A 23,997-nucleotide genomic window follows, 5' to 3' on the forward strand; every position below is an offset into this window, starting at 1 on the left:
GCAGGGGGGAAGGAACCAGGGTCAGGACCTGGTGGTACCGGGGGGGATACTGGTGCTGCTCACCTCTGGACCCACCTGACTCTGGACCCACCTGACTCTGGACTCACCTGACTCTTGACTCTCCTGACTCTGGACCCACCTGACTCTGGACTCACCTGACTGTGGACTCACCTGACAGTGGACTCACCTGACTGACTCTGGACCCACCTGACTCTGGACCCACCTGACTCTGGACTCACCTGACTCTGAACTCACCTGACTCTGGACCCACCTGACTCTGGACTCACCTGACTCTGGACTCACCTGACTCTGGACTCATCTGACTCTTGACTCTCCTGACTCTGGACCCACCTGACTCTGGACTCACCTGACAGTGGACTCACCTGACTCTGGACCCACCTGACTCTTGACTCTCCTGACTCTGGACCCACCTGACTCTGGACTCACCTGACAGTGGACTCGGCTGTCATCACGTCCCTGGTCAGACCCTCCAGGTGGATCCGAGGTTCCTGGTCGTCCCTGCCCCGGTCCAGGTGGATGCTGACCGTCAGCTTCCTCTGCAGGGCATGCAGCTCGTCCAGGTCCTCCTGGGAAAGCTGGTGCAGGTACTGGTCTGAGATGCTCCTGGAGTCCTGCTCCGACACGATCAGGTCTTTGATCCTCTTCTTCGCCAGACTGACGGCCTGGAGAGCAACAAACACACCAAACACACCGGATCTGTTCAGTCAGGAGGGCTGGGACACGTCTGCACCTGATCACCTGACTGGTGACGCAGCCAATGACAGGCGTTCACCAGTTTTCCTACTTAGGTCTTAGCCCTGTATTAACTTTGAGTTGTGAAGAAAGATCTAACAGAACAGAATCTTTGTGTGTTGTAGGTTGTTCTGGATGGTTGTAGGTTGGTCCGGAAGGTTGCAGGTTGGTCTGTCGGTTGGTCTGTAGGTTGCAGGTTGGTCTGGATGGTTGTAGGTTGGTCTGGATGTTTGCAGGTTGGTCTGTCCGTTGTAGGTTGGTCTGTCTGTTGGGCTGGAAGGGTGTAGGCCGGTCTGTAGGCTGGTGTGGAAGGTTGTAAGTTGGTCTGGATGGTTCTGGGTTGGTCGGAAAGGTTGTAGGTTGGTCTGTTGGTTGTATGTGTATCTGTTGGTTGTAGGTTGGTCTGGAAGGTTGGAAGTTGGTCTGTCGGTTGTGGGTTGGTCTGTCGGTTGTAGGTTGGTCTGTTGGTTGTAGGTTGGTCTGGAAGGTTGGAAGTTGGTCTGTCGGTTGGGCTGGAAGGGTGTAGGCTGGTCTGTAAGTTGGTGTGGAAGGTTGCAGGTTGGTCCGGAAAGTTGCAGGTTGGTTTGTAGGTTGGTCTGTAGGTTGCAGGTTGGTCTGGATGGTTGTAAGTTCGTCTGGAAGGTTCTGGGATGGTCTGGAAGGTTGTAGGTCGGTCTGTCTGTTGGTCTGTCGGTTGTAAGTTGGTCTGTCGGTTGTAAGTTGGTCTGTCGGTTGTAAGTTGGTCTGTTGGTTGTAGGTTGGTCTGTAAGTTGTGGGTTGGTTTGTAGGTTGGTCTGTAGGTTGCAGGTTGGTCTGGATGGTTGTAAGTTCGTCTGGAAGGTTCTGGGATGGTCTGGAAGGTTGTAGGTCGGTCTGTCTGTTGGTCTGTCGGTTGTAAGTTGGTCTGTCGGTTGTAAGTTGGTCTGTCTGTTGTAAGTTGGTCTGTTGGTTGTAGGTTGGTCTGTAAGTTGTGGGTTGGTCTGGATGGTTGTAGGTTGGTCTGTCGGTTGTAAGTTGGTCTGTCGGTTGTAAGTTGGTCTGTCGGTTGTAGGTTGGTCTAGATGGTTGTAGGTTGGTCTGTCGGTTGTGGGTTGGTCTGTCGGTTGTAGGTTGGTCTGTCGGTTGTGGGTTGCTCCTGGTTCAGGATCTGGATCCTCATGCTGGTTTTCCTCTCCAGAAAATAAATATTTTGTAAACTCAAATTAGAGTCTTCTGTATCTGGAATGAATGTATTCTTCAGTCTATAAGGCAACAAGAATATAATAATAAGATAACCTTGTTTGAATTGTAAAATGGGTTTGGCTAAATACAATCTTTGACTAAAACTAGACTAAAATGGTCCTGGACAATTCTGACTAAAATAAAACTAAAATGCTCAGACTTTTAGTCGACTGAAACTTAATACGACTAAAAGGAGAATGAACGTGACTAAAACTAATAAAAACTAAAATGATAGCTGGACCCAAAGACTAAAACTAAAAGTGAAACAGGCACTTCTTCCATACGTCTCTGAAGTGGCAGCCGGACCGGAAACTGGTTATGTGACACTTTGTGCCCATTTTGAACCTTTTAAAGGTCTGGAAAAGCAGGACTACATTTAAAGGATTTATTTCTGTAATCAGTTCCTGTCGGTTCCATCAACAAACCTCAGCTCATTAAAGAGAAGCTTGGAAACAGACTTCTACTTTCTACTGAAGGTTAAGATGAAGGAACGGACCTTTGGGTTGTCGCCACACAGCTGAAACACCGCAGGCTCAAACTCCTCCCGCTCCAGAACCAAGTCTCTGGTACTGGACTGATCCGGCCCACGTCCAAAAAACGAGCTGACAGAGTCTGAAACGAGAAGTGCAGGATGTTCAATAAAGACCTTCTCCTCAAAATTTTGAATTTCTAAAAAATTTGATATTGAGTTACACAGCTTTGGTACAGACAAGATAAGAAAAGCACGACTGACTGAGGAGTACCACAGGGCTCTGTATGAGTGCCACCGGCTGGTGCTGGGTATTTTCAAGCATAAAAACACTTTAGTACCTATAATCTTTCCCAGGAAGCCCTTCTCCTCCACTCCCTGCCCCTGTTTCTTCTTCATGCTGTTGTGGAACTCCGTCATCATGACCGTCTGGAAGACCAGGATCTTCACGCTGCCCACGAACCTGGGACTCTTCTTCCTGACGAAGTCCACCACGGCGTCCAGCATGGCGTCGGCCACGGCGTCGGGGGCGGCGCCCCCCTGACCTGGGGGAGGATGACCGTTACTGTCGCTGCTCTGGTTCTGCTCACAAACAGTTCCACCAGGGCTGGGGATCCATTCAAATGTCAAGAATCGATTCGATTTTGATTCTTAAGATTCAGAATCGATTATCAAGATTTGATTCGATTCGATCCGATATTGATTTGGGTTAGTGTTATTAAAACTGTTTTTTGAGCTGTTGCATGAATTATATGACTGTTATATGCAACATATTACTACTAGTATTATATTGATATTCAACAGCAAGTATTGTCAGCTAAAGATGCTGTAAGGACCAATCACCTCCCAGAATGCTGATAGAACTGCTTTCAGAAACATTGTGTGGGTCAGAATTACCAAACAGATCCAGGGCAGCAAACAGAGACGTATGAAATCGTTTTTATTTTTTCCCACATTCCGTTTAAATTTTTTCCATTTTCGGTCTATTTTGGTTTTTAATTTTTGAGAATTTGGTTTTTAGCATTTTATGCAAATGTGACCCCAAGACATATAAAGTGATGAAATATAGACAATTTATGCAATTATAACTGAAAACTTTAATGTTTTCATACCTTTAAAGGAGCTTGCGGCTGCTTTTAAGAAATGAGACTCTCTATCGCCACCCTTCACCACGACGGCCGTCGGGCGTACTGCAGCCAACAGTGAAGCCGGCACAGGAGAACGGGGAGAACGTGCATGTAGCGTCATGTGACGTCACATCCGCAGCCCAGCGCGGGAAAATCGGGACCGAATTGCAGCACATTTTGCAAATAAAAAAAACAGCCTCAAGCTCCTTTAAAGATATTTAAAGGAGCCGTCTGTAAGAAATGGCCAAAACTGGTACTGCAGTCACTTTCAAAATATTGTTGAGCGGCGTGTACCCTCCCCCTCCTCCCCCCGACCAGAGGTTGCCAGGTAGGCTGCAGAATGCAGCAGGAACGTAGGCTGCCATGGCTGCAATAATTAGAGCCGAGCTGGCAACCCAGATGCCGAAACAATACTGACTTGGTGATTGGGAGATGGTGGAGGGTGGAGCTTCAGAAACAATACTGACTTGGTGATTGGGAGATAGGTGGAGGGTGGAGCTTCAGAAACAATACTGACTTGGTGATTGGGAGATAGGTGGAGGGTGGAGCTTCAGAAACAATACTGACTTGGTGATTGGGAGATAGGTGGAGGGTGGAGCTTCAGAAACAATACTGACTTGGTGATTGGGAGATAGGTGGAGGGTGGAGCTTCAGAAACAATACTGACTTGGTGATTGGGAGATAGGTGGAGGGTGGAGCTTAAGAAACAATACTGACTTGGTGATTGGGAGATAGGTGGAGGGTGGAGCTTCAGAAACAATACTGACTTGGTGATTGGGAGATAGGTGGAGGGTGGAGCTTCAGAAACAATACTGACTTGGTGATTGGGAGATAGGTGGAGGGTGGAGCTTCAGAAACAATACTGACTTGGTGATTGGGAGATAGGTGGAGGGTGGAGCTTCAGAAACAATACTGACTTGGTGATTGGGAGATAGGTGGAGGGTGGAGCTTCAGAAACAATACTGACTTGGTGATTGGGAGATAGGTGGAGGGTGGAGCTTCAGAAACAATACTGACTTGGTGATTGGGAGATAGGTGGAGGGTGGAGCTTCAGAAACAATACTGACTTTGTGATTGGGAGATAGGTGGAGGGTGGAGCTTCAGAAACAATACTGACTTGGTGATTGGGAGATAGGTGGAGGGTGGAGCTTCAGACCAAAACAAAAAAGGACAACATAAACATCAGTTGAGGGCTGCAATTCCTCTTTTTAAACTGGAATATCCTGGCTGAGTGCTGTTGTCAGTGACATCAGTATTTGAAATGAACATGATTTTTAAATGTCTGTTGACATATCGGGGTCATTTTATGATTCGTTTTATTATTGCTCTTACATACAGCTCCTTTAAAGGCAAAAACATGGCACCAGTTATTCTCGTGTCCAACAAAACACTCCTTTTTTGGGCATAAACAAAGAAGACGGGAGGACAGAAGAACATTGTCTCGTTTCAGATGGTTCCAGGTGAAGATGCTGCCGATCATGAAGTTTGTACCTGTTCCCAACGCTGGGAGGGCGACTGAGGTGAACCTGTTGTCCTCGCAGAGCTTCAGCACGGCGTAAACCACCTCTCTGATCTTCCCTGGATCCTTCTGGCCGACGATGTGGATGATGTTCTTGCAGGGCAGCTGACCACCGGTTGTGGTGATCATGGAATGATGAACGAACCCCGGCGCGTTCACTGCAGGGAGGAAACACAAGTCCTTCATGAAGTGATACAACTGAGAGGGTTGGGTTGGTACCTGCTCTTTTAATCCTATTTTTGTGTAAAAACAGACAAAATCATCTGGTTTCTTTGGTTTTAATATAAGTAATTAAATAATTAAGTACACCTTTCACAGACGAGGGAACGTCACAAGGTGAATGAACACAATACAATAAAAGTAAAAATACAATAAAACGGGCGGGTTAGGGTTAGGGTTAGGGTTTTTAGGTTTTTAGGGTTTTCATGGATAATTAGCTGAAGATTATCTTTAGAAACAACTGTTCTCAGTTGGGAAATATTCCTCAAGTAGAAACAGCTCCTATTCAGCTGCTAGTGCTAATGACATTTCTTTGTTAAGGACAACACCAAGATTTCTCAGGCTTGATTTAGATAGATAAGACTAATACAATTTAAGTCCCCCCATGTTACGGCCCTGTGGCCTCTGTGTCTGTTTGTGTGTTTGGTTGCTCTGCTCTGCATCTTCCCAGGTCCCGCCCCCTGCCTTCCCACTCATTGATCACACCTGCAGCCAAGCAGCCATGATTGGGTGTGGCCAGCTACAAAAACCTGGGGAGAGCTGCAGTTCCCTGCTCTGTGTGGGCCTTTGTGTGTGACGAAGCCTGGTGTGTGGCAGGTTTCTCCAGGCTGCTGTGGTTGAAGTCTGGCAGACCGGCTGATCGACTCCCCTAGTGGGGGGAGCCCGCTTTATGTTGTTTTCCCTTTGTTTGTTAGTTCTTAATAAATGCGCCACAGCTCTGTGAAACATTGGTCTCCTCCTATTTTATCCTTCGGTTCCCACCTGTGTTACTCCCCTCATTTCCTTATGCCCATGGGGACGTAACATATTTGGGGGCTCGTTCGGGAAACGAAGGATAACGAGTGGGTCAATGTTTGATTGTTTTTCGTGGTGGTGAGTTGTTGCTGGTGTTGGGCAGGTGTGTTTGATGTCTGCTGATTTTGTCTTGCCTGGCCATTGTGTGAACTGCCTCCCCAGAAGTAGATGATTGAGCTGAGTGTCCAGCTGGGCTGAATCAGTCGTCCTTCCTGCGGGCACTTGTTTATTATTTTGTCTTTTTTGTTTTCGGAGCAAATCCTGGGTCGGGATTCAATTCCCTGGTGGGGGTAGGCATTTGGCCGCTGGACTGTGGCCTTTCAAGTGGCCCCGAGCCCGGCACGCTCCAGAAGACAGCTAAGCCAGGCATAGTTTTGGTTAGGTAGGTTCTGGGGAAGTTTGTTTCTGGTCAGGTTGGCCTGTGTGTGTGTGCGGGCATCTATGTGCATTCTGTTCATCACTGGTGGGTGACTCACAGAGGTGTTGAGTGCTAAGCCAGTTGTTTCAGCCTAGCAGTGGCTTTGCTTTTCACTTGGTTAGCTCAGGGCTATTGTGTTGGTGCTCAACAGGCTAGTCAGTAGCCTGTGGTGTGGTAGCCTTGTGTGGCTAGTCCAGTGGGGACGCTGGTGTATAGTGTGTAATTGTGTTGTGTGTTTGGTGTCCTGGCGAGCATGGCCGCCTTCGACCTGGTTGTGTTTGTGGCTAACCCCACTCTAAGCTTGCTAGAAGCATGTCGAAGGGAGGACCTGCATGCTATTGCTAAACATTATGGCATTCCTGTCTCCACTGCGCTCTGTAAGGGAGAGCTTAGGGATGCTGTTTTAAAGGGGTTGGTGGACAAGGGTGTTCACCTGCCTCCAGTGGCTATTGGGGACCAAGGGGAGGGGGCATCTGTTGTGGCAGAGCCCTCGGGTGCGAGCTGCTCTGTCTCTCAGGGTAGAGAAGGGGCTGAGGAGGGGCGCTCCGCTCCCAGCGAACAGGGGAACAGCAGTGATGGTGAGGGGGAAGAGAAGCCGTACACGATGCCACGCTTTGACCCCCTCTCTGCTGGGTCTACTCCTGGCTCTAGGCTAGATGCCCGGGTGAAGCTGCGTATTGCTCGTCTCCAGATAGAGGCTCAGGACAGGAAAGAGGAGCGTGAGGCTCAGGACAGGAAAGAGGAGCGTGAGCTTAAGCTACAGGTGAAGAAGTTGGAGTTGGAAGCAGAGACTGCGGTTAGGATGCGTCAGCTGGAGCTGCAGGGCAGTGAGACCCCTGTCAGCGCTCCTGCTGTAGGTACATAGTCTCCTGCATACCACCCTCCCGGCTTCGACATCAGTAGGCATATTTCTCTAGTTCCTGCCTTCCGAGAGTCTGAAGTAGAGTCATACTTTGGTGCGTTTGAGCGCATAGCTACTGCCTTACTGGCCAGCTGACGTGTGGGCCATCCTGCTGCAGTGTAAGTTGACTGGGAAGGCTCAGGAGGCGTGTGCTTCCCTCTCTGTGGAAGACAGCCTTTTGTATGAGAAGGTGAAAGGCGCTATACTACGTGTGTACGAGCTAGTCCCAGAAGCCTACCGACAGCGGTTCCGCAACCTTAGTAAGACCTCCGGTCAGACATACTCTGACTTTGCTAGGGAGAAAGGGATTCTTTTTGACCGTTGGTGTGCTGCCTGTAAGGCTGATGACTATGTGTCTGTGCGTGAGCTCATGCTGTTGGAGGAGTTTAAGGCCTGTGTTCCAGAGCGTACGGTGGTCTATCTCAATGAACAGAGGGTAGCTACTCTACAGCAAGCAGCCTCCTTGGCTGACGAGTTCACCCTCACACACAAGGCAGTGCTCACTAAACGTGAGTCTTGCCCCTGTGAGTTGTCTGAGAGGGCCACTGATAAGCAGGTCCCTCATGTCCCAGCCTCCCGGTTGAGGGTGAGGACAGATAGGCAGTGTTTCTTCTGCCACAAGCCTGGCCACCTGGTAGCAGAGTGCTTAGCTTTGAAACGCAAGCAGCAACTCCTCAGCTCTCAGAGCCGGAGGCCCATGCCATATGGACAGGTGCAGTCACGGGTCAACTCTGGGCTGGCAAAGCTCAGAGGTGACGCCTTATCTCACTGTCCAGCACGACCCAGAAGCATGAGGAGTTTGGATGGAGGAGGGAGACCTCAAGCTGGCCAGCTGCCTCGATATGGACACAGCCTCCTGGAGAAAGCCAGAGCCAAGATCCGCAACCTAGAGAATGTCATCGAGTCCCAGCAGAACCATGTGGAGGAGCTACAAGAAACGTCAGAACGGTTAACGGAGGACCTGGAGAAGAAGAAGACAGAGTATGAGGAGAGACTCCTACAGGACCAGCAACATCACACCTCCACACTAAAGTCGCAAATCAACAGCAACGTGTCAATGATCAAACTGCAGAAGCAGCTGACTGACAGGTCCAACACCGTGACGGAGCTGGAGGGTCGATTTCTGCAACTACAAGAGGCTCAGCAAACATTGAAGGCCAGTCATGATGTAGCAATTGAAAAGGGGAACGAGCTGTCGGCTCAGTTGAAAGATGAGCGGCTGAAGAGTTTGGAGCTGAAGAAGCAGTTGCAGAGCACCAACATCACCAAGATCCAGGTGGAGCAGTTGCAGATTGCTGAGCTGGAACAGAAGCAGCACCTGGAGGAGCTGAACAACCGCCTGAAGTTATTCAGCAGAGAGAATGATTACAGTGTGCCTGAACTCACAGAGGCCCTGCTGCTTGTTAAAAAGCATAAATCCCAGGAGAATGGAGACCTGGGGTTCATGGCAGAGATAGAGGTGAGCAGCAGTCAGGAGAGCTCTGTCAGAGAGCTGCAAGCTGCTCACGCTGAAACCATCCAAGAGCTGGGGAAGACCAGAAACCTGCTGAACATGGAGAGCCAGATCAGCAAAGACTACAAGGTGGAGCTGGAACCTACACTCCAAAAGATGAGCAGGGACAAAGCTGAGTATGAACAGCAGCTGAAACAGCAGGCTCAGCTGCTGGATGTGAGGGCAGCAAAGATCACCAAGCTGGAAGGTCAGCTCAGAAACATTGTTTATGGCACCAAGGCCTACGCATTCAAACCAAACCTCCAAGCTGAAGATAACGTTGTGGCTGACGCGCTGTCCCGTGGGTGAGACATTTATGGCCCAGTAACAAACCCGGAGGGGTTTGTTTTTATGGGGGGGGTGTTACGGCCCTGTGGCCTCTGTGTCTGTTTGTGTGTGTGGTTGCTCTGCTCTGCTCTGTATCTTCCCAGGTCCCGCCCCCTGCCTTCCCACTCATTGATCACACCTGCAGCCATGATTGGGTGTGGCCAGCTATAAAAACCTGGGGAGAGCTGCAGTTCCCTGCTCTGTGTGGGCCTTTGTGTGTGACGCAGCCTGGTGTGTGGCAGGTTTCTCCAGGCTGCTGTGGTTGAAGTCTGGCAGACCGGCTGATCGGCTCTCCTAGTGGGGGGGAGCCCGCTTTATGTTGTTTTCCCTTTGTTTGTTAGTTCTTAATAAATGCGCCACAGCTCTGTGAAACATTGGTCTCCTCCTATTTTATCCTTCGGTTCCCACCTGTGTTACTCCCCTCATTTCCTTATGCCCATGGGGACGTAACACCCCATGATTCAGGTTTTAGCTCCACCGTCAGCAGCAGGAAGTTGAAGTAGTCTCAGGTTGTGGAGAGATTCCAGTTCAGCCTTCTTTACAACGTTGCGCTACTGATCAGGCTCAAGGAAAAGGACACACACTGGATCTTGTGCAGTCTTTTGTTCTGAAAGCTTCAGTTCATTGAGGTTTTCTGACTTCTATGCAGCTCTTTGAAGGCAAACAACAGCATTTCAATCAGGTTCAGGTCTGGATTCCTAGTAGGTAATTCCAAAACCCGAGCTCCAGTGACAGCCAGCTGGTAACCGAGGTGTAAAGGGAGGCGAACCCAGTGAACCAGCAGAAACAGGCACAGAAACACTTCTTCTCCTCACAATTAAAATCTTGATTAATGATGACTCTCAGTTAAATTTACAACACAAAGAAAAAGTTGTGTACCTGGCAGGATTAAGAATGCTTGCTCTTGGATGGAAACCACCACATCATCTACCAACATGTCACTGGTTTAATCTGTTTATGGACATTCTACATATGGAACTTTCAGTGGCAAGAATTCATAGTGCGGGACCCAGGACATTAAAAATATGGACATATGCCATTGGAAAAACTGAAAGAACTGAACATTGACTGAACATTTATAAATTTTTTTTTTGCTTTCTTGCCTTGCTTGTTTTGTCCTGTTGTGGTGTTTTCTTGTTCTACAGTGTAGGTGGGGGGACGGGTGACTTACCCTGCGTTCACACTGAAAGCAACACGGGCGTCATAGGCGTCTGGCTGCCATTCATTGTCTATGAAAACGCGCGTCAAGAAGCGGCGGGAGCGGCGGGGGCGGCGGGAGCGGCGCGTCAATTTGAAGTTGAAAAATCTGAACTTTATGCAAATGAGCAGCGGCGACGCCGAGGCGTCGTCCAATCACGGACTGGGATTCCCGAAGTGAGAACTCTCAATGCAGATTGTACTTTCATGTTCACACAAACATACACTCATTCACATGCGTACAGGAGCAGAGCTGTGCACTAACAAACTTATTTTATCAGGAATTAATATATTTCATCCAGCAAAATGACATTTTGGCTGATTTGACTGCCGTTTACCTGAACTGATCACGTGAAACACGTATCTGATGGGTGAGGAGCTGTATGGTCTGAACGATTTTATTTGCTACATTGATCCAACGAAAAATAATTAAAAACCGTGCTTATTAATCACAAAACACAGGTTAAACGTCATGACCAAATCCGCTCCGACCCGGTGTGTCAGTGATCACCGCAGACAGACTGCAGCTTCGCCTGAATTATGGTTCCTCGTTAAATCGGCGGCGTAGCCGACGGCGTAGGGTTGCAGTACGGTGTGCGTCGCCGCGTACCCTACGCCGTAGGGTCTGCGTTGGTGTGACGCGGAACCATAAATCGGCATAGGCGGATTTATGGTTCACCGGGAGCAAGGGCTCTGGCGGTTGATGTTGATCCGCGGACCAAACTTGTTAAGGAGCATCAAACTCACTCTTATCTACGCGGAAATAACGGTAAAATATAAAGAAGGCGTCCCAAAGTGTGATACAGAGGGTTGCAAAAGTATTCACCCCCCTTGAACTTTGTGACCTTTTGCCACATTTCAGGCTTCAAACATGAAGATATAAAACTGTATTTTTTTGTGAAGAATCAACATCAAGTGGGACACAATCATGAAGTGGAACGAAATGTATTGGATATTTCAAACTTTTTTAACAAATAAAAAACTGAAAAATTGGGCGTGCAAAATTATTCATCCCCCTTAAGTTAATACTTTGTAGCACCACCTTTTGCTGCGATTACAGCTGTAAGTCTCTTGGGGTATGTCTCTATCAGTTTTGCACATCGAGAGACTGAAATATTTGCCCATTCCTCCTTGCAAAACAGCTGGAGCTCAGTGAGGTTGGATGGAGAGCATTTGTGAACAGCAGTTTTCAGTTGTTTCCACAAATTCTCCATTGGATTCAGGTCTGGACTTTGACTTGGCCATTCTAACACCTGGATATGTTTTTTGTGAACCATTCCATTGTAGATTTTGCTTTATATTTTGGATCATTGTCTTATTGGAAGACAAATCTCCGTCCCAGTCTCAGGTCTTTTGCAGACTCCATCAGGTTTTCTTCCAGAGTGGTCCTGTATTTGGCTCCATCCATCTTCCCATCAATTTTAACCATCTTCCCTGTCCCTGCTGAAGAAAAGCAGGCCCGAACCATGATGCTGCCACCACCATGTTTGACAGTGGGGATGGTGTGTTGAGGGGGATGAGCTGGGTTGCTTTTACGCCAAACATAACGTCTTGCATTGTTGCCAAAAAGTTCGATTTTGGTCTGATCTGACCAGAGCACCTTCTTCCACATGTTTGTGTCTCCCAGGTGGCTTGTGGCAAACTTTAAACAACACTTTATATGGATATCTTTAAGAAATGGCTTTCTTCTTGCCACGCAGTTCATCCAGAGTGATCATGGGCCTCTTGGCTGCATCTCTGATCAGTCTTCTCCTTGTATGAGCTGAAAGTGTAGAGGGACGACCAGGTCTTGGTAGATTTGCAGTGGTCTGATACTCCTTCCATTTCAATATTATCACTTGAACAGTGCTCCTTGGGATGTTTAAAGCTTGGGAAATCTTTTTGTATCCAAATCCAGCTTTAAACTTCTCCACAACAATATCTTGGACCTGCCTGGTGTGTTCCTTGTTCTTCATGATGCTCTCTGCGCTTTAAACGGACCTCTGAGACGATCACGGTGCAGGTGCATTTATACGGAGACATGTTTACACACTGGTGGATTCCATTTATCATCATTAGTCATTTAGGTCAACACTGGATCATTCAGAATCCTCACTGAACTTCTGGACAGAGTTTACTGCACTGAAAGTAAAGGGGGTGAATAATTTTGCACACCCAATTTTTCAGTTTTTTATTTGTTAAAAAAGTTTGAAATTTCCAATACATTTCGTTCCACTTCATGATTGTGTCCCATTTGATGTTGATTCTTCACAAAAAATTACAGTTTTATATCTTTATGTTTGAAGCCTGAAATGTGGCAAAAGGTCACAAAGTTCAAGGGGGGTGAATACTTTTGCAACCCTCTGTATATGGTGAAATAGGAAACTGAAGATGTGTACGCTATATGAGTAGGCTGTTCCCACTGTTCCCCCCAGTTCTGCAGTGCAGCTTTAGCCCCGCCCACTGCAGCTTTAGCCCCGCCCGCTGCAGATTTAGCCCCGCCCACTGCAGGCGTCGACAGTAAATGCCGCTTTCAGTGTGAACGCTCCAAACAGCGAGATGCTGGCGTCAGGAGATTTTTGACGCTTTCAGTGAGAACGCAGGGTTAAAGGTGCTATACAATTGCGTCCATAATTGTTTGATTTAATTGTATGCATCAACAAAATAATAAAAAACAGTTGATCACAAAAAAAACAACTCAAAGCTTCACATACTCACCGATCTGCAAACACTCCGCCTGGACCGTGATTCCGGCGCCGCTGAGAATCGCCTTGGACACTCCTGGAGGACGACGGGGAAACAAACCACAGAGGCGTCAGCAGCTCCGCCTCCGACCCGTGGTGATGTACTGTATACGTGTGTGTGTGTGTGTATGTGTGTGTGTGTGTGTGTGTGTGTGTGTGTGTGTGTGTGTGTGTGTGTGTGTGTGTGTGTGTGTGTGTGTGTGTGTGTGTGTGTGTGTGTGTGTGTGTGTGTGTGTGCTGTTAGATTAAAATCCATAAAAATTGGACTTTAAAAGGTGTCAGAGTGGTCATCTTCATGCCGTTACGATCTGTGGAGTCTAGTGTTGGTAGCATGACTAGCATGGTAGCATGGTCACTAATGTGGCAGTCAGGGTTTTTTCTGATGTGGAGCCGTCACCTGATTGAAGATCAAATGTTGGATTGGAGGAGTTGATGATGACATCACAGGCCTCCTTGGTAATATCTCCTGATGACACCTCGAGGGTCAGCTGACCCATCTGCATGCGGTAGACCCCGAGGGTGGGGGACGACACCTGGCTGAAGGATGCTGACACAACAACAGGAGAACATGCATCAGTGTGGGGTTGAACGTTTCTCTGACATGAAGAACAAATATGAAGCTGAGTGTGCCGGTTTGATTGCTGCTAAACAGGTAACCGAAGAACCCAGGAACCTTTCTGGAGGCTGTTTGAACTGCAATGAGATACTTCTAACTTATAACTGAGGGCTGATCTGAAAAAAGGAAAGAGAAGGAGGGATGATGGACACTCTGCAGCGTAGAGGCTTTACTGAACACTAACTAGAGGTTTATTAAACACTAACTAGAGGTGTACTGAACACTAATCCCTTATCTGAGGTCCGGCTCTCTTTGACAGTCGTTCTTGGTAAACTGCTCACAACCACTAACTGATGTTTGAATTATCTCTTTGACTCTTCCTCATCTTAGTTTTGCAGATGTAAAGTTTCCTTACCAGAGGATTGTTGTACCCGTCCGGGCGGCTGCCCAGTCGCAGACCTGTTGACATCCAGGACTTCCTGTTGGGCGTTGGGACTCGTCTGACCAGAGAACTCTCTGGTGAAACACTGAGGACACAAATTCACAGAAAAGAAATGACTGCAACTAGCTGGAGGTTTATTAACACTAACTACAGGTTTACTAACACTAACTAGAGGCCTTTCTAAACACTAACTATAGGTTTACTAAACACTTACTAGATATTTACTAAACACTAACTAGAGGCTTTACTAAACGCTAACTAGAGGTTTACTAAACAATAGCTAGAGGTTTACTGAACACTAACTAGATATTTACTAAACACTAACTAGAAGTTTACTAAATACTAACTAGAGGTTTACTCAACACTAAATAGAGGCTTTACTAAACACTAACTAGAGATTTACTGAACACTAAACACTAACTAGAGTTTTACTAAACACTAACTAGAGGTTTACTAAACATTAACTAGATGCTTTACTGAACACTAACTAGAGGTTTACTAAACACTAACTAGAGTTTTACTAAACACTAACTAGAGGTTTACTAAACACTAACTAGAGGTTTACTAAACACTAACTACAGGTTTACTAAACACTAACTAGAGATTTACTGAACACTAAACACTAACTAGAGGTTTACTAAACATTAACTAGATGCTTTACTGAACACTAACTAGAGGTTTACTAAACACTAACTACAGGTTTACTAAACATTAACTAGACGCTTTACTGAACACTAACTAGAGGTTTACTAAACACTAACTAGAGTTTTACTAAACACTAACTAGAGGTTTACTAAACACTAACTACAGGTTTACTAAACACTAACTAGAGTTTTACTAAACACTGACTACAGGTTTACTAAACACTAACTAGAGATTTATTAAACACTAGTTAGAGGTTTACTAAACTCTAACTAGAGGTTTACTAAAGAGAGAGAGAACTCTCTGGTGAAAAACTGAGGACACAAATTTACAGAAAAGAAATGAATGCAACACAGAAGAGTTCCCAACACAGTCCCCGTAACGGCATTCCCTTTTCGATTAGCCAGTGGGGGTCAGGTCACGTGACCCCTGGGTTAGGGTTAGGGTTAGGATTAGGATCTGTGACTCACGTCCACGGTGCTGGTGTCGCTGGGGTGCACCACCACCTCCACCCGTCTCAGGTGCTGGGGACTCCTCCAGCGGCTGAATGAGTGGATCTCCCTCAGCAAGACTCGGACCACCAGGTCTCTGGGGAAGCCTAGGTTCCCGGTACCGAGGGCTGGGAACGACAGGGAGGCCATGTGCATCTTCTCAGCATCCTTCAGACAGGAAGTGATGATGGACGTCAACTCCTGAAGAAGGACAGCAGGTAAAACTGATTACAGGGGAACAGAACATCGTCATGGTTACTTAACAACTCCTGACTGCGTGAGAAGACGGGTGGAGAAGGTCTGGTTCAGCCCAGTCGGGGTTTCGTCGCCGCTTTTTGGCAGATGATGTGATGCTCTTCATCAACCTGTGTGAAGCAGCAGGGATGAGAACCAGCATCTCCAGAGAGATGACCATGATTCTCAGGCAGGGAAAGGTGGGATGTCTTCTCCAGGTGAGGAGTGAGATTCGGCCTCAGGGGGAGGAGTTTACGTATCTCGGGGTCTTCTTCTTGAGGGGAGGGTGGAGCAGGAGATCTACAGGTGGATCAGGGCCTCAGTAATGTGGGGTCTTGATCTGCTGTGGTGAAGAGAGGGCCGAGACTAACCGGTGTATCTACGCTCCCACCTTTACCTGTGGAACCCTAACCCCACCCCCCCAAGCCCCGCTCCCAACCCTAAACCTACCCCGAACCCTACCTCCCTACCCCTCCCAACCCTAATCCTACCTCCCAACCCTCCCAACCCTAACCATGGACACTCCCCAACCCTTCACCTGTGGAACCCTAACCCCCCCGAACCCTAAAGTCTGAGATATACTTGCTGTTGGTGCTTGCGTTCGCGTCCGTTCACGTCAGTTAGCGTGCACCACAGACCGCAACGTTGCTTGCGTAGTACGCGAGGAGAGCAAGTGGTGACCGATTGGGGGCAGTAAGCAGAGCAACAGTTGGAAAAGTGATTAAATATTTAATAGTAGCGGTAGTAGCAGCGGTAGTAGCAGTAGCAGAATAGAACAACAAACAAGTTTACACGACACCATTGGATGATGTAGGAGGTTATAACATTGCTTTGGTTGCAATATCGGCAAAGGAGAACGTTTGAGAACATGCACGTCGTCGCATCAAATGAACGCAGGTTACGCGTGTCGGCCATGATGCGTACGCGGTCTGAACTTCAATTATATCTCAGGCTTAACCCTAACCCTACCTCCCAACCCAGGCCCCCCTCCCAACCCTAACCCTACCTCCTAAACCTAACCCTACCTCCCAACCCTAACCCCCGCCCGAAACCTATCCCTACCTCCCAACCCAAGCCCCCCTCCCAACCCTAACCCTAACCCTACCTCCTAAACCTAACCCTACCTCCAATGGTTTGCATTAATAGGCATGGCCTAACGGCTCAACAGCGCCCTCTAGAAAACTTTGTGCCTCAAGCCCCACAATACGGTTTGACGTACATGCACGAAAATCGATACACACCTGTATCATGTCGCAACTTAAAGAAAAGTCTCTTGGTGCCATGGCCGAAACCGAACAGGAGGTCGGCCATTTTGAATTGATCGTGTAATTTCGGCGCAATTTATGCCATTTCTTCGGCTGCTTCTTCGCCCGAACCATAACTTGCACCCAGGTGTTATACATCAAAATGTGTCTCGATCCTGCAACGATGGGCATTACTTTTCTCAGTCAAAAGCGTTACCGCGGCGAGGATAGACACCAAAAAGCGTGCCCCCCTTTCATCTGATTGGCCCATATTTGATAGTTCCTACTTTCTGCCATTACTTTTGAATGGATTGACGTAAAGACTCATGGGCGGTGTCATCGGACTCGGTTTTGAGTCCTTGAACATAATTGGTGCAAATTAGCCCCTTCTTCTGATTGGTCGATATTTGATAAATCCTATTTTCGGCCATAACTTTTGACTGGTTTGACATAAAGAGTAATGGGTGGTGTCATCGGAGTTAGTTTTGAGTCCTTGACTTTTATTGGTGAAAATTGTACGCTAGAGGGCCCGTTCATCGCTGCTTGCAGCTTTAATTCATTTTTTATTTATTATTATTATTTTCCCACAGGATAACTAAGGTTTATAGTTTACAACTTGCATCAACTCTAAGAGAGTGAAGCATCTGCTGTTGTCTGTGTTGGTGCACATGTTGTGTTGTCACATAATTACTGCCACAGGAAAGCTGAAGCTAGTAAGTCCAAGTTGTCTCTAAGAGTCTCTAGAGTGAAATATTGCATATCGCTGCAATAAAACAGTCAATTCATGATACTTTCTCATCTCCTAATTTTTATACCTAATAATACAATTTCAGTGTTGTACATGAGACAACAATATTGACGAATTTTTTAGATTTCACGCTGTGATCAGTGATCGGCAATGTCAGGATCAGCAGATGGAGATCGGTGATCGGCCCCCAAAATCCTGATCAGTGCATCTCTACATTCCAGTGTTGCAGTTGTTTGCTCTTCAGCAACCTGTGGACGCTGTCACCGATGGTTTTTCGTTAACGTCTTACAGGCGTGCCTTTTAATGTCGGAGGAATGCTGACTACATTCGTGTGACGGGAATCATTTATTTGTCCTCTGCTCCTCTGAATGGTTGATATTCCTTAAATACAGAAATGATCGTTTGCATGTGAAACATTTGAAGAACCAGCTCATAAAAGGGTTTGCAGGAATCCCGTGATTGCTGACTGATCCTTCAGAAGAATAATGTTACAGGTAAAGGTAAACACTCCCCTCCTCATGTGTGACCTCACCTTCTCCGCCTGGCCGCCTCCGTTGTCCCAGAAAGGACACACGGCATGGAAGACTTTCCGAGATCTGAGGCCGTGTGCGTCGGTGATGACGATGTTGCCGGGCGGCAGCGACACCACGCCGGCGGTGGTGTAGACGGCGTCCTGCAGGCCGGGACCTGCCGCCCCCAGAATGGCTTTGGAGATGGCCCCCTGGTTCAAGTTAAGGTTCTCTGCGATGGTGTTGATGATGACATCCGTCTGTGGACCAAAATCACATCCGGTTACCGACCAGAACCCCCCTGTCCAGGTGTACCCCTCGGCCTTCTGCCTGTACTGAGCCAGGACCTGCTCCGGCAGACTAGATGTTCCTAACAACCCCATAACTGTTCCTAAAGACCCGTTAACAGTTCATAACGACACGTTAACTGTTCATAACGACTGGTTAACTGTTCCTAAAGACTTGTTAACTGTTCCTAAAGACCTGTTAACTGTTCCTAAATACTTGTTAACTGTTCTTAAATACTTGTTAACTGTTCCTAAAGACTTGTTAACTGTTCTTAAATACTTGTTAACTGTTCCTAAAGACCCGTTAACAGTTCATAACGACACGTTAACTGTTCCTAAAGACCTGTTAACTGTTCCTAAAGACCTGTTAACTGTTCCTAAAGACTTGTTAACTGTTCCTAAAGACTTGTTAACTGTTCCTAAAGACCTGTTAACTGTTCCTAAATACTTGTTAACTGTTCCTAAAGACTTGTTAACTGTTCCTAAAGACCTGTTAACTGTTCCTAAAGACCTGTTAACTGTTCCTAAATACTTGTTAACTGTTCCTAAAGACTTGTTAACTGTCCCTAAGGACCTGTGAACTGTTCCTAACGAGACGTTAACGGTCCCTAAAGACCCCTTAACTGTTCCTAAAGACCGGTTAACAGTCCTAAAGACCCGTGAACGGTCCCTAAAGAACACCAAATCGGTTCTCTGGGTCTCTAGTTCGCCGGCCTTTGGCTCTGGCAGCAGCAAGAGCCGTCAGCTCCGCCGGCGGATCCTCCAGGCCTGCAGTCTTTGGGACCATCCAACGTCCCCAGGACGTCCTTCAAGACCCAGACTTGACGATGACCTGGAGACCAGCATCTGTCCTCCCACTGGGGTTCAGTAGGACCTCGGCTGGTCCTGGTTTCGGCTCCAGCACTTGTTTCACAAGGAACAAGGTGGATGGATAGATTCCAGGCTAAAGTGATTAACTGAACTACGGTGGCCCGGTACCAGGAGGACTCCGTTTCCGCTCTCCCTGCCTAGTGGGCCAGTTTCAGGGGGTTTGGCAGAGGTGTGTGAGGTCTGGTTGTGTCCAGGACTCACCGTCTGGTCCTGGATGTTCCCCTGACAGAGCCCGATCTTCAGTCCGTTAACGGTGCTCTGCTCGGTCCTCCGTGGCCTGAAACAGTCAAAGAGCATCAGTGACATCATCACAGCAGGTCAACATTACGCTGTCCGTTGTGTCTGTTTTTGTTACATAAAAAGGAGCAGCTTCACCCGAGGGGTGAAGGTTGAACTCTCAAAGCAGCTTCCAGGATCTTGTTTTTACAAACAATGAGGAGGACCTGGATGAGCGTCTTACCCTCCGTATTCTCCATGTCTGGAGTTTCCCGCAGAGCTGCTAGGGCCTCCCCAAACTCTTCCACCTCTTCCTCCTCCTCCTCTTTCTCCTCCTCCTCTTCCTCCTCCTCCCCTTTCTCCTCCTCCTCTTCCTCCTCCTCGTCCTCTTCTGGGGAAGCTCTGGCCGCGACCCTTCCCTCGACCTCGCTGGGATCTGCTCAGGGGAAGTAAGACAACAAACTTGAGGTCCGGAACAAGCAGCCGGCAGCACCGAAGACCCCCGATTACGTTGATCATCTTCATCGATAAACCGGCCGTCGGCAGCTAAGATCTGCAACAGCAGATGTCTGGAGCATTAAGGTGTGTTAACACAGTGCCACCAGGGAAAGACATTGGCAATGGTCTTAGAGAAGCAGCTGTTGTTGAGCATCAGTTTGGAAATAGCTCTAAAAACATCTCCGAACTATCTGAGTGTTCAACGTTCAACAGTAAGAAAGATTATTAGGTGTGAGGGGGGGTGTCTGAGCAGATTTACCCCACCGGCACCTTTCAGCACTTCATCACAGAAAATCCCCACAAAGCTCAGACATCTGAGTTGATGACAGCAGAAGTACCGTATTGTCCCGAATATAAGACGACCCCGATTATAAGACGACCCCCTCTTTTTCAAGACTTAAGTTTGAAAAAAGACTTTTTGAACACCAAATTAAATTTTTATACAGAAAATAATTACAGTACATCTGAAACAAATGATTATAACAATATATTGGAGAGAAAAAAGCATGTTATTTTGCCTCATTTGTTGAGACATTGTCACACGAAGTTCCAGCTTCCTACTCCCTGCAGAGACGACACCTTCGATGTAGCTTCAACCCAGACTTGAACCACTAGAGCACCCTATAGGGTGATTTGGAACTTAGTGACAGTTATGCCAAATGCCCGATGGTGACATTTGGCCACAAATCACATCCGACTGTGAATTGCTTTTCGTCTGTCACTTGGCTTGTTGATTCCTGCCTTTTGTGCTTTGAATGTACTGTATAAAAGTCCTGTTGTTGAGCCACTCTGGGTCAGCACACCAACCCAGACACGCTCTGCGTAGGTCCTGCTCACCGCCGGCTTACTGAATAAAACTCTCAACCCCACAGTGGATTCCTGAACTGGATTCTATATTATTCCTTATCACATTCAAATCATCATGTTGAAGTTTGCATCATAACTTCTCCTCAGCTGCCGGTTAACCTGCCGATCTTCCACCCACTTTTCTCCAGATTGTCGCTACGTTTCTCCATTTTCTGTTATCTCTTCTCTTATTTTCTTCTCTTTTCTTTCTTACCGCTATTTTTATTTTTCTGCTTCGTGACAGGGGTTGGCTTTGGCCTGGGGAGTTAATTTCAGCATTTGCTTTAAAGATATTTGGCGCTATCTAGCATTGTGAATGGGTATAATGTCTAGACTCCAAATGTAAGACGACCCCCCAGGGGCGGAGCAGGGGTCCCAGCCTAGGGGGGGCGAAGCATTCTAGATGGGCCCTTGTGGCCTAAACATCCCCGTTAAAACATAATCGCTAAAAATGCCACAGATCAGGCCCAACCAACCACAATTCCAACAGCAGCAGCGACACAGTCAGAACCATTCAAATGAGGTTCTAGCACCATGGATTTACCAGTCATTATGTCAAACCTAATTATAAGCCTAATGCAGACTTTAAGATATAAGTATCGAACTGGAGATAAAAATCAAATGACATCCAGTGATGTCTATGGAAGCTCATTTCCGCCAGTAAAACAAAAAAATAAGATGAAATCTTAGCCTTAAAAATAAAAATATCCCCACGGCAAGTCTTAATTATGAGAAAAAGTCATCATTTCGACTTTCTATCTCATAATTTCGACTTTTTTATCTCATCAGCCGGTTCTTCACCTTTCAATCACTTTGCTCTTATCAACGGCGAAGTCCCTCTGGATTGAGAGCAATGTGAGGTTGCCAGGTTGGGCAAGTTTCAGCCCAATTGTGCTAAAAAAATATATATTTGGGCTGCTTTTCCTGGGTTTTACTACATATTTAGGAGAAATTATTAACAAAAAAAAGTTTCCATTATGGCAGAGAAAAGTAGAAATTTACACAATAAACTCACTGATAATATATTTGCTTTAATCTGCTCCATTTTATTGTAGTTTTTGTTTGGAGCCTGATCTTTTTTTTAGGTTATTTAGTAATGTGAAGATGAAATGTATTACGCATTTAATAATTTATGGTTTTAACAGAGAATGTGAGATTCGGGCTGGTTTTTCATTATTTCGGTGGGTTTTACGTTGCATTTGGGCTGGAACCTGTCAGATCTAGCAACCTCAGCACTGGATTTCTTAATGACTCGTCTTTTTGGTCACAATAAACTTGTTCTCATCAACGGCGATGTCCCTCTGGATTGAGAGCAATGTTAAGTTTGGTAGTCTGTCCCCATCCATGCAGCCCGGAGAGAGTTTTTATTCAACTTCAGCTGCTGAAAGTCAGCATGAGTTAAGGCTCTGATGCGACAACTGGCTCGACGCATTACTACGGCGTAGGTTACGCGGCGACGCGCATCCTACGCCGTAGGTTCTGTGTTGTTGTAACGCGGAACCATAAATCAGCCTTAAACAGATGCGCGTGCGAACCCGTGCATGACAGGCAGACACACACGGGGAGAAGAGACTATTTGTTTCATTTTTATTTTTTAAACAACGTTATCCTTATGAACACAAGTGCTATACAGTCCAACTTTCCTTATTTTATTCAGAACACTTTTTTTTTTTTCCCTCTTCGGAGTGGGCCCCCCCGGAGCAGTGGGCCCGGGGCGGCCGCCCTCCCTGCCCCCCCGCCTGCTCCGCTACAGCGACCCCCACTTCTTCAGTCTTATTTCAATGCAAAAAACACTGTCTTATATTCAGACCAATACGGTAGAGGAAGACCGGACAAGTCCAGGTGGTTTCCAGAAAAAAACCTCTTCCGCCTTCTGAACAACATTATAATGACAGATGAGACCAAGTCCATGTCCAGAAACTTGTTTGGAGCAAACCAGCAGAACCCCCTCGGACCCACTGTCAAGCACGGTGGTGGAGGGATGATAGTCTGGACACCTGTCAGTCCCTGATGGACCAGGACCTCTGTAGACCAGGGTCTTCCAGAGACACATGTGAAGAACGTTCATCCCAGGACACTTCCAGGGTGGCCTGGAAGGTTTTGGGGAACCTTGGACAGCTTCAGCCCCCTGACCAGCAAGGGATGGACAAACTCTGGCAGTCCTTGTTGCAGATGTTGTTAGCGACATCTGAAAAAAGGACCATTTCATCAAAATAAATCGAAGCTGACTGCAGTTGGCATCGTAATTTAGCATTAACTAAGTCAGCTATGATAGCTAGCTCGTGGTAACGGAGGTAAGGTGGGTGTCTTCCATCCAGTCACCGGGCTTGTCCGTTCCACCCAGGGATGGGCGCCGCACCAAGTTGGCCATCCCATTGGTCAAAAAGATGAGTTTGTGACGGCACTTTCAGACCCCTTTTCCACCAAACCGGTTCCAGGGTTGGTTCTGGGTCTGGGCCATTGCTGGGTTTGGAACCGGGCTTTCTGTTTCCATTGACAAAGAACTGGCTCCGGGCCAGAAAACCCAGTTCCAAGGTAGCAGCAACTCTTTGCTGGGCTAGAATAACCGGTTCCAAGGTAGCACCAACTCTTTGCTGGGCCAGAATAACCGGTTCCAAAGTAGCACCAACTCTTTGCTTTTAGAGATGTGGTCCGGAGGTGCTACGTGGACCAAGTCCTATCAGAGCAAATACCTTGTTGGTGCAACAACTTTCACGCAAACGCAGTAACTTATTGGGTCCATGACTTCCTTCTCTGCACAATGACAACGTTACATCTGTTGAACTCTGAGACTATCAGATGGGTTTTAAATGTTTTCAGGAACTTCCTATGGCACTTTTCCACTAGCACCTACTCAGCTTGGCTCGCCTCCACTCGGTTTGGTTCTTTCCCACTAGGGGTCTAACGTGCCGAGTAGATACTTTTCTGTAACTACTCTGCCGAGGTTCTAAGCGGCTGAGTCGGCTGTATCTGACATCATCACACTACAGGCCACCGATTGGTCGGGGGGTTGGGGGTCAGACGTCTGAGTCAGGATGTGACATCGCAAAAAAGCGACTCTGGCGGCTTCTTGTTCATTTAATTCCACCAGCAACGGCAGCAGGAGTCTGTTTGGTGATCCAACTCTGAGGTGCAGATGTTCATAAACCTGGTGCTGAGGAGAAAATTAAAAAGGTATCTAGACGGGCGATAAGGAACGACCAGATCCACCAGGAGCTCTGTCTCTTCATAGCTGCTCAGCTACCAACAGACT

General features: G+C 47.3%; 1 protein-coding gene across 1 annotated transcript in view; it reads right to left on the reverse strand.

The window, feature by feature from the left end:
• The window catches only part of LOC133419954 (protein mono-ADP-ribosyltransferase PARP14-like), a 47,539-nt gene that overhangs the window by 4,373 nt on the left and 19,169 nt on the right, over positions 1-23,997 (reverse strand). The window contains 11 exon segments of the mRNA XM_061709460.1: positions 448-683; positions 2,471-2,586; positions 2,785-2,988; positions 5,062-5,247; positions 13,136-13,198; positions 13,559-13,708; positions 14,133-14,244; positions 15,272-15,493; positions 18,051-18,287; positions 19,386-19,461; positions 19,645-19,836. Coding sequence (XP_061565444.1) covers positions 448-683; positions 2,471-2,586; positions 2,785-2,988; positions 5,062-5,247; positions 13,136-13,198; positions 13,559-13,708; positions 14,133-14,244; positions 15,272-15,493; positions 18,051-18,287; positions 19,386-19,461; positions 19,645-19,836 — 1,794 coding nt within the window.

Source organism: Cololabis saira, chromosome 20 (genome assembly GCF_033807715.1).
Source record: "Cololabis saira isolate AMF1-May2022 chromosome 20, fColSai1.1, whole genome shotgun sequence".
Taxonomy (NCBI): Eukaryota; Metazoa; Chordata; class Actinopteri; order Beloniformes; family Belonidae; genus Cololabis; species Cololabis saira.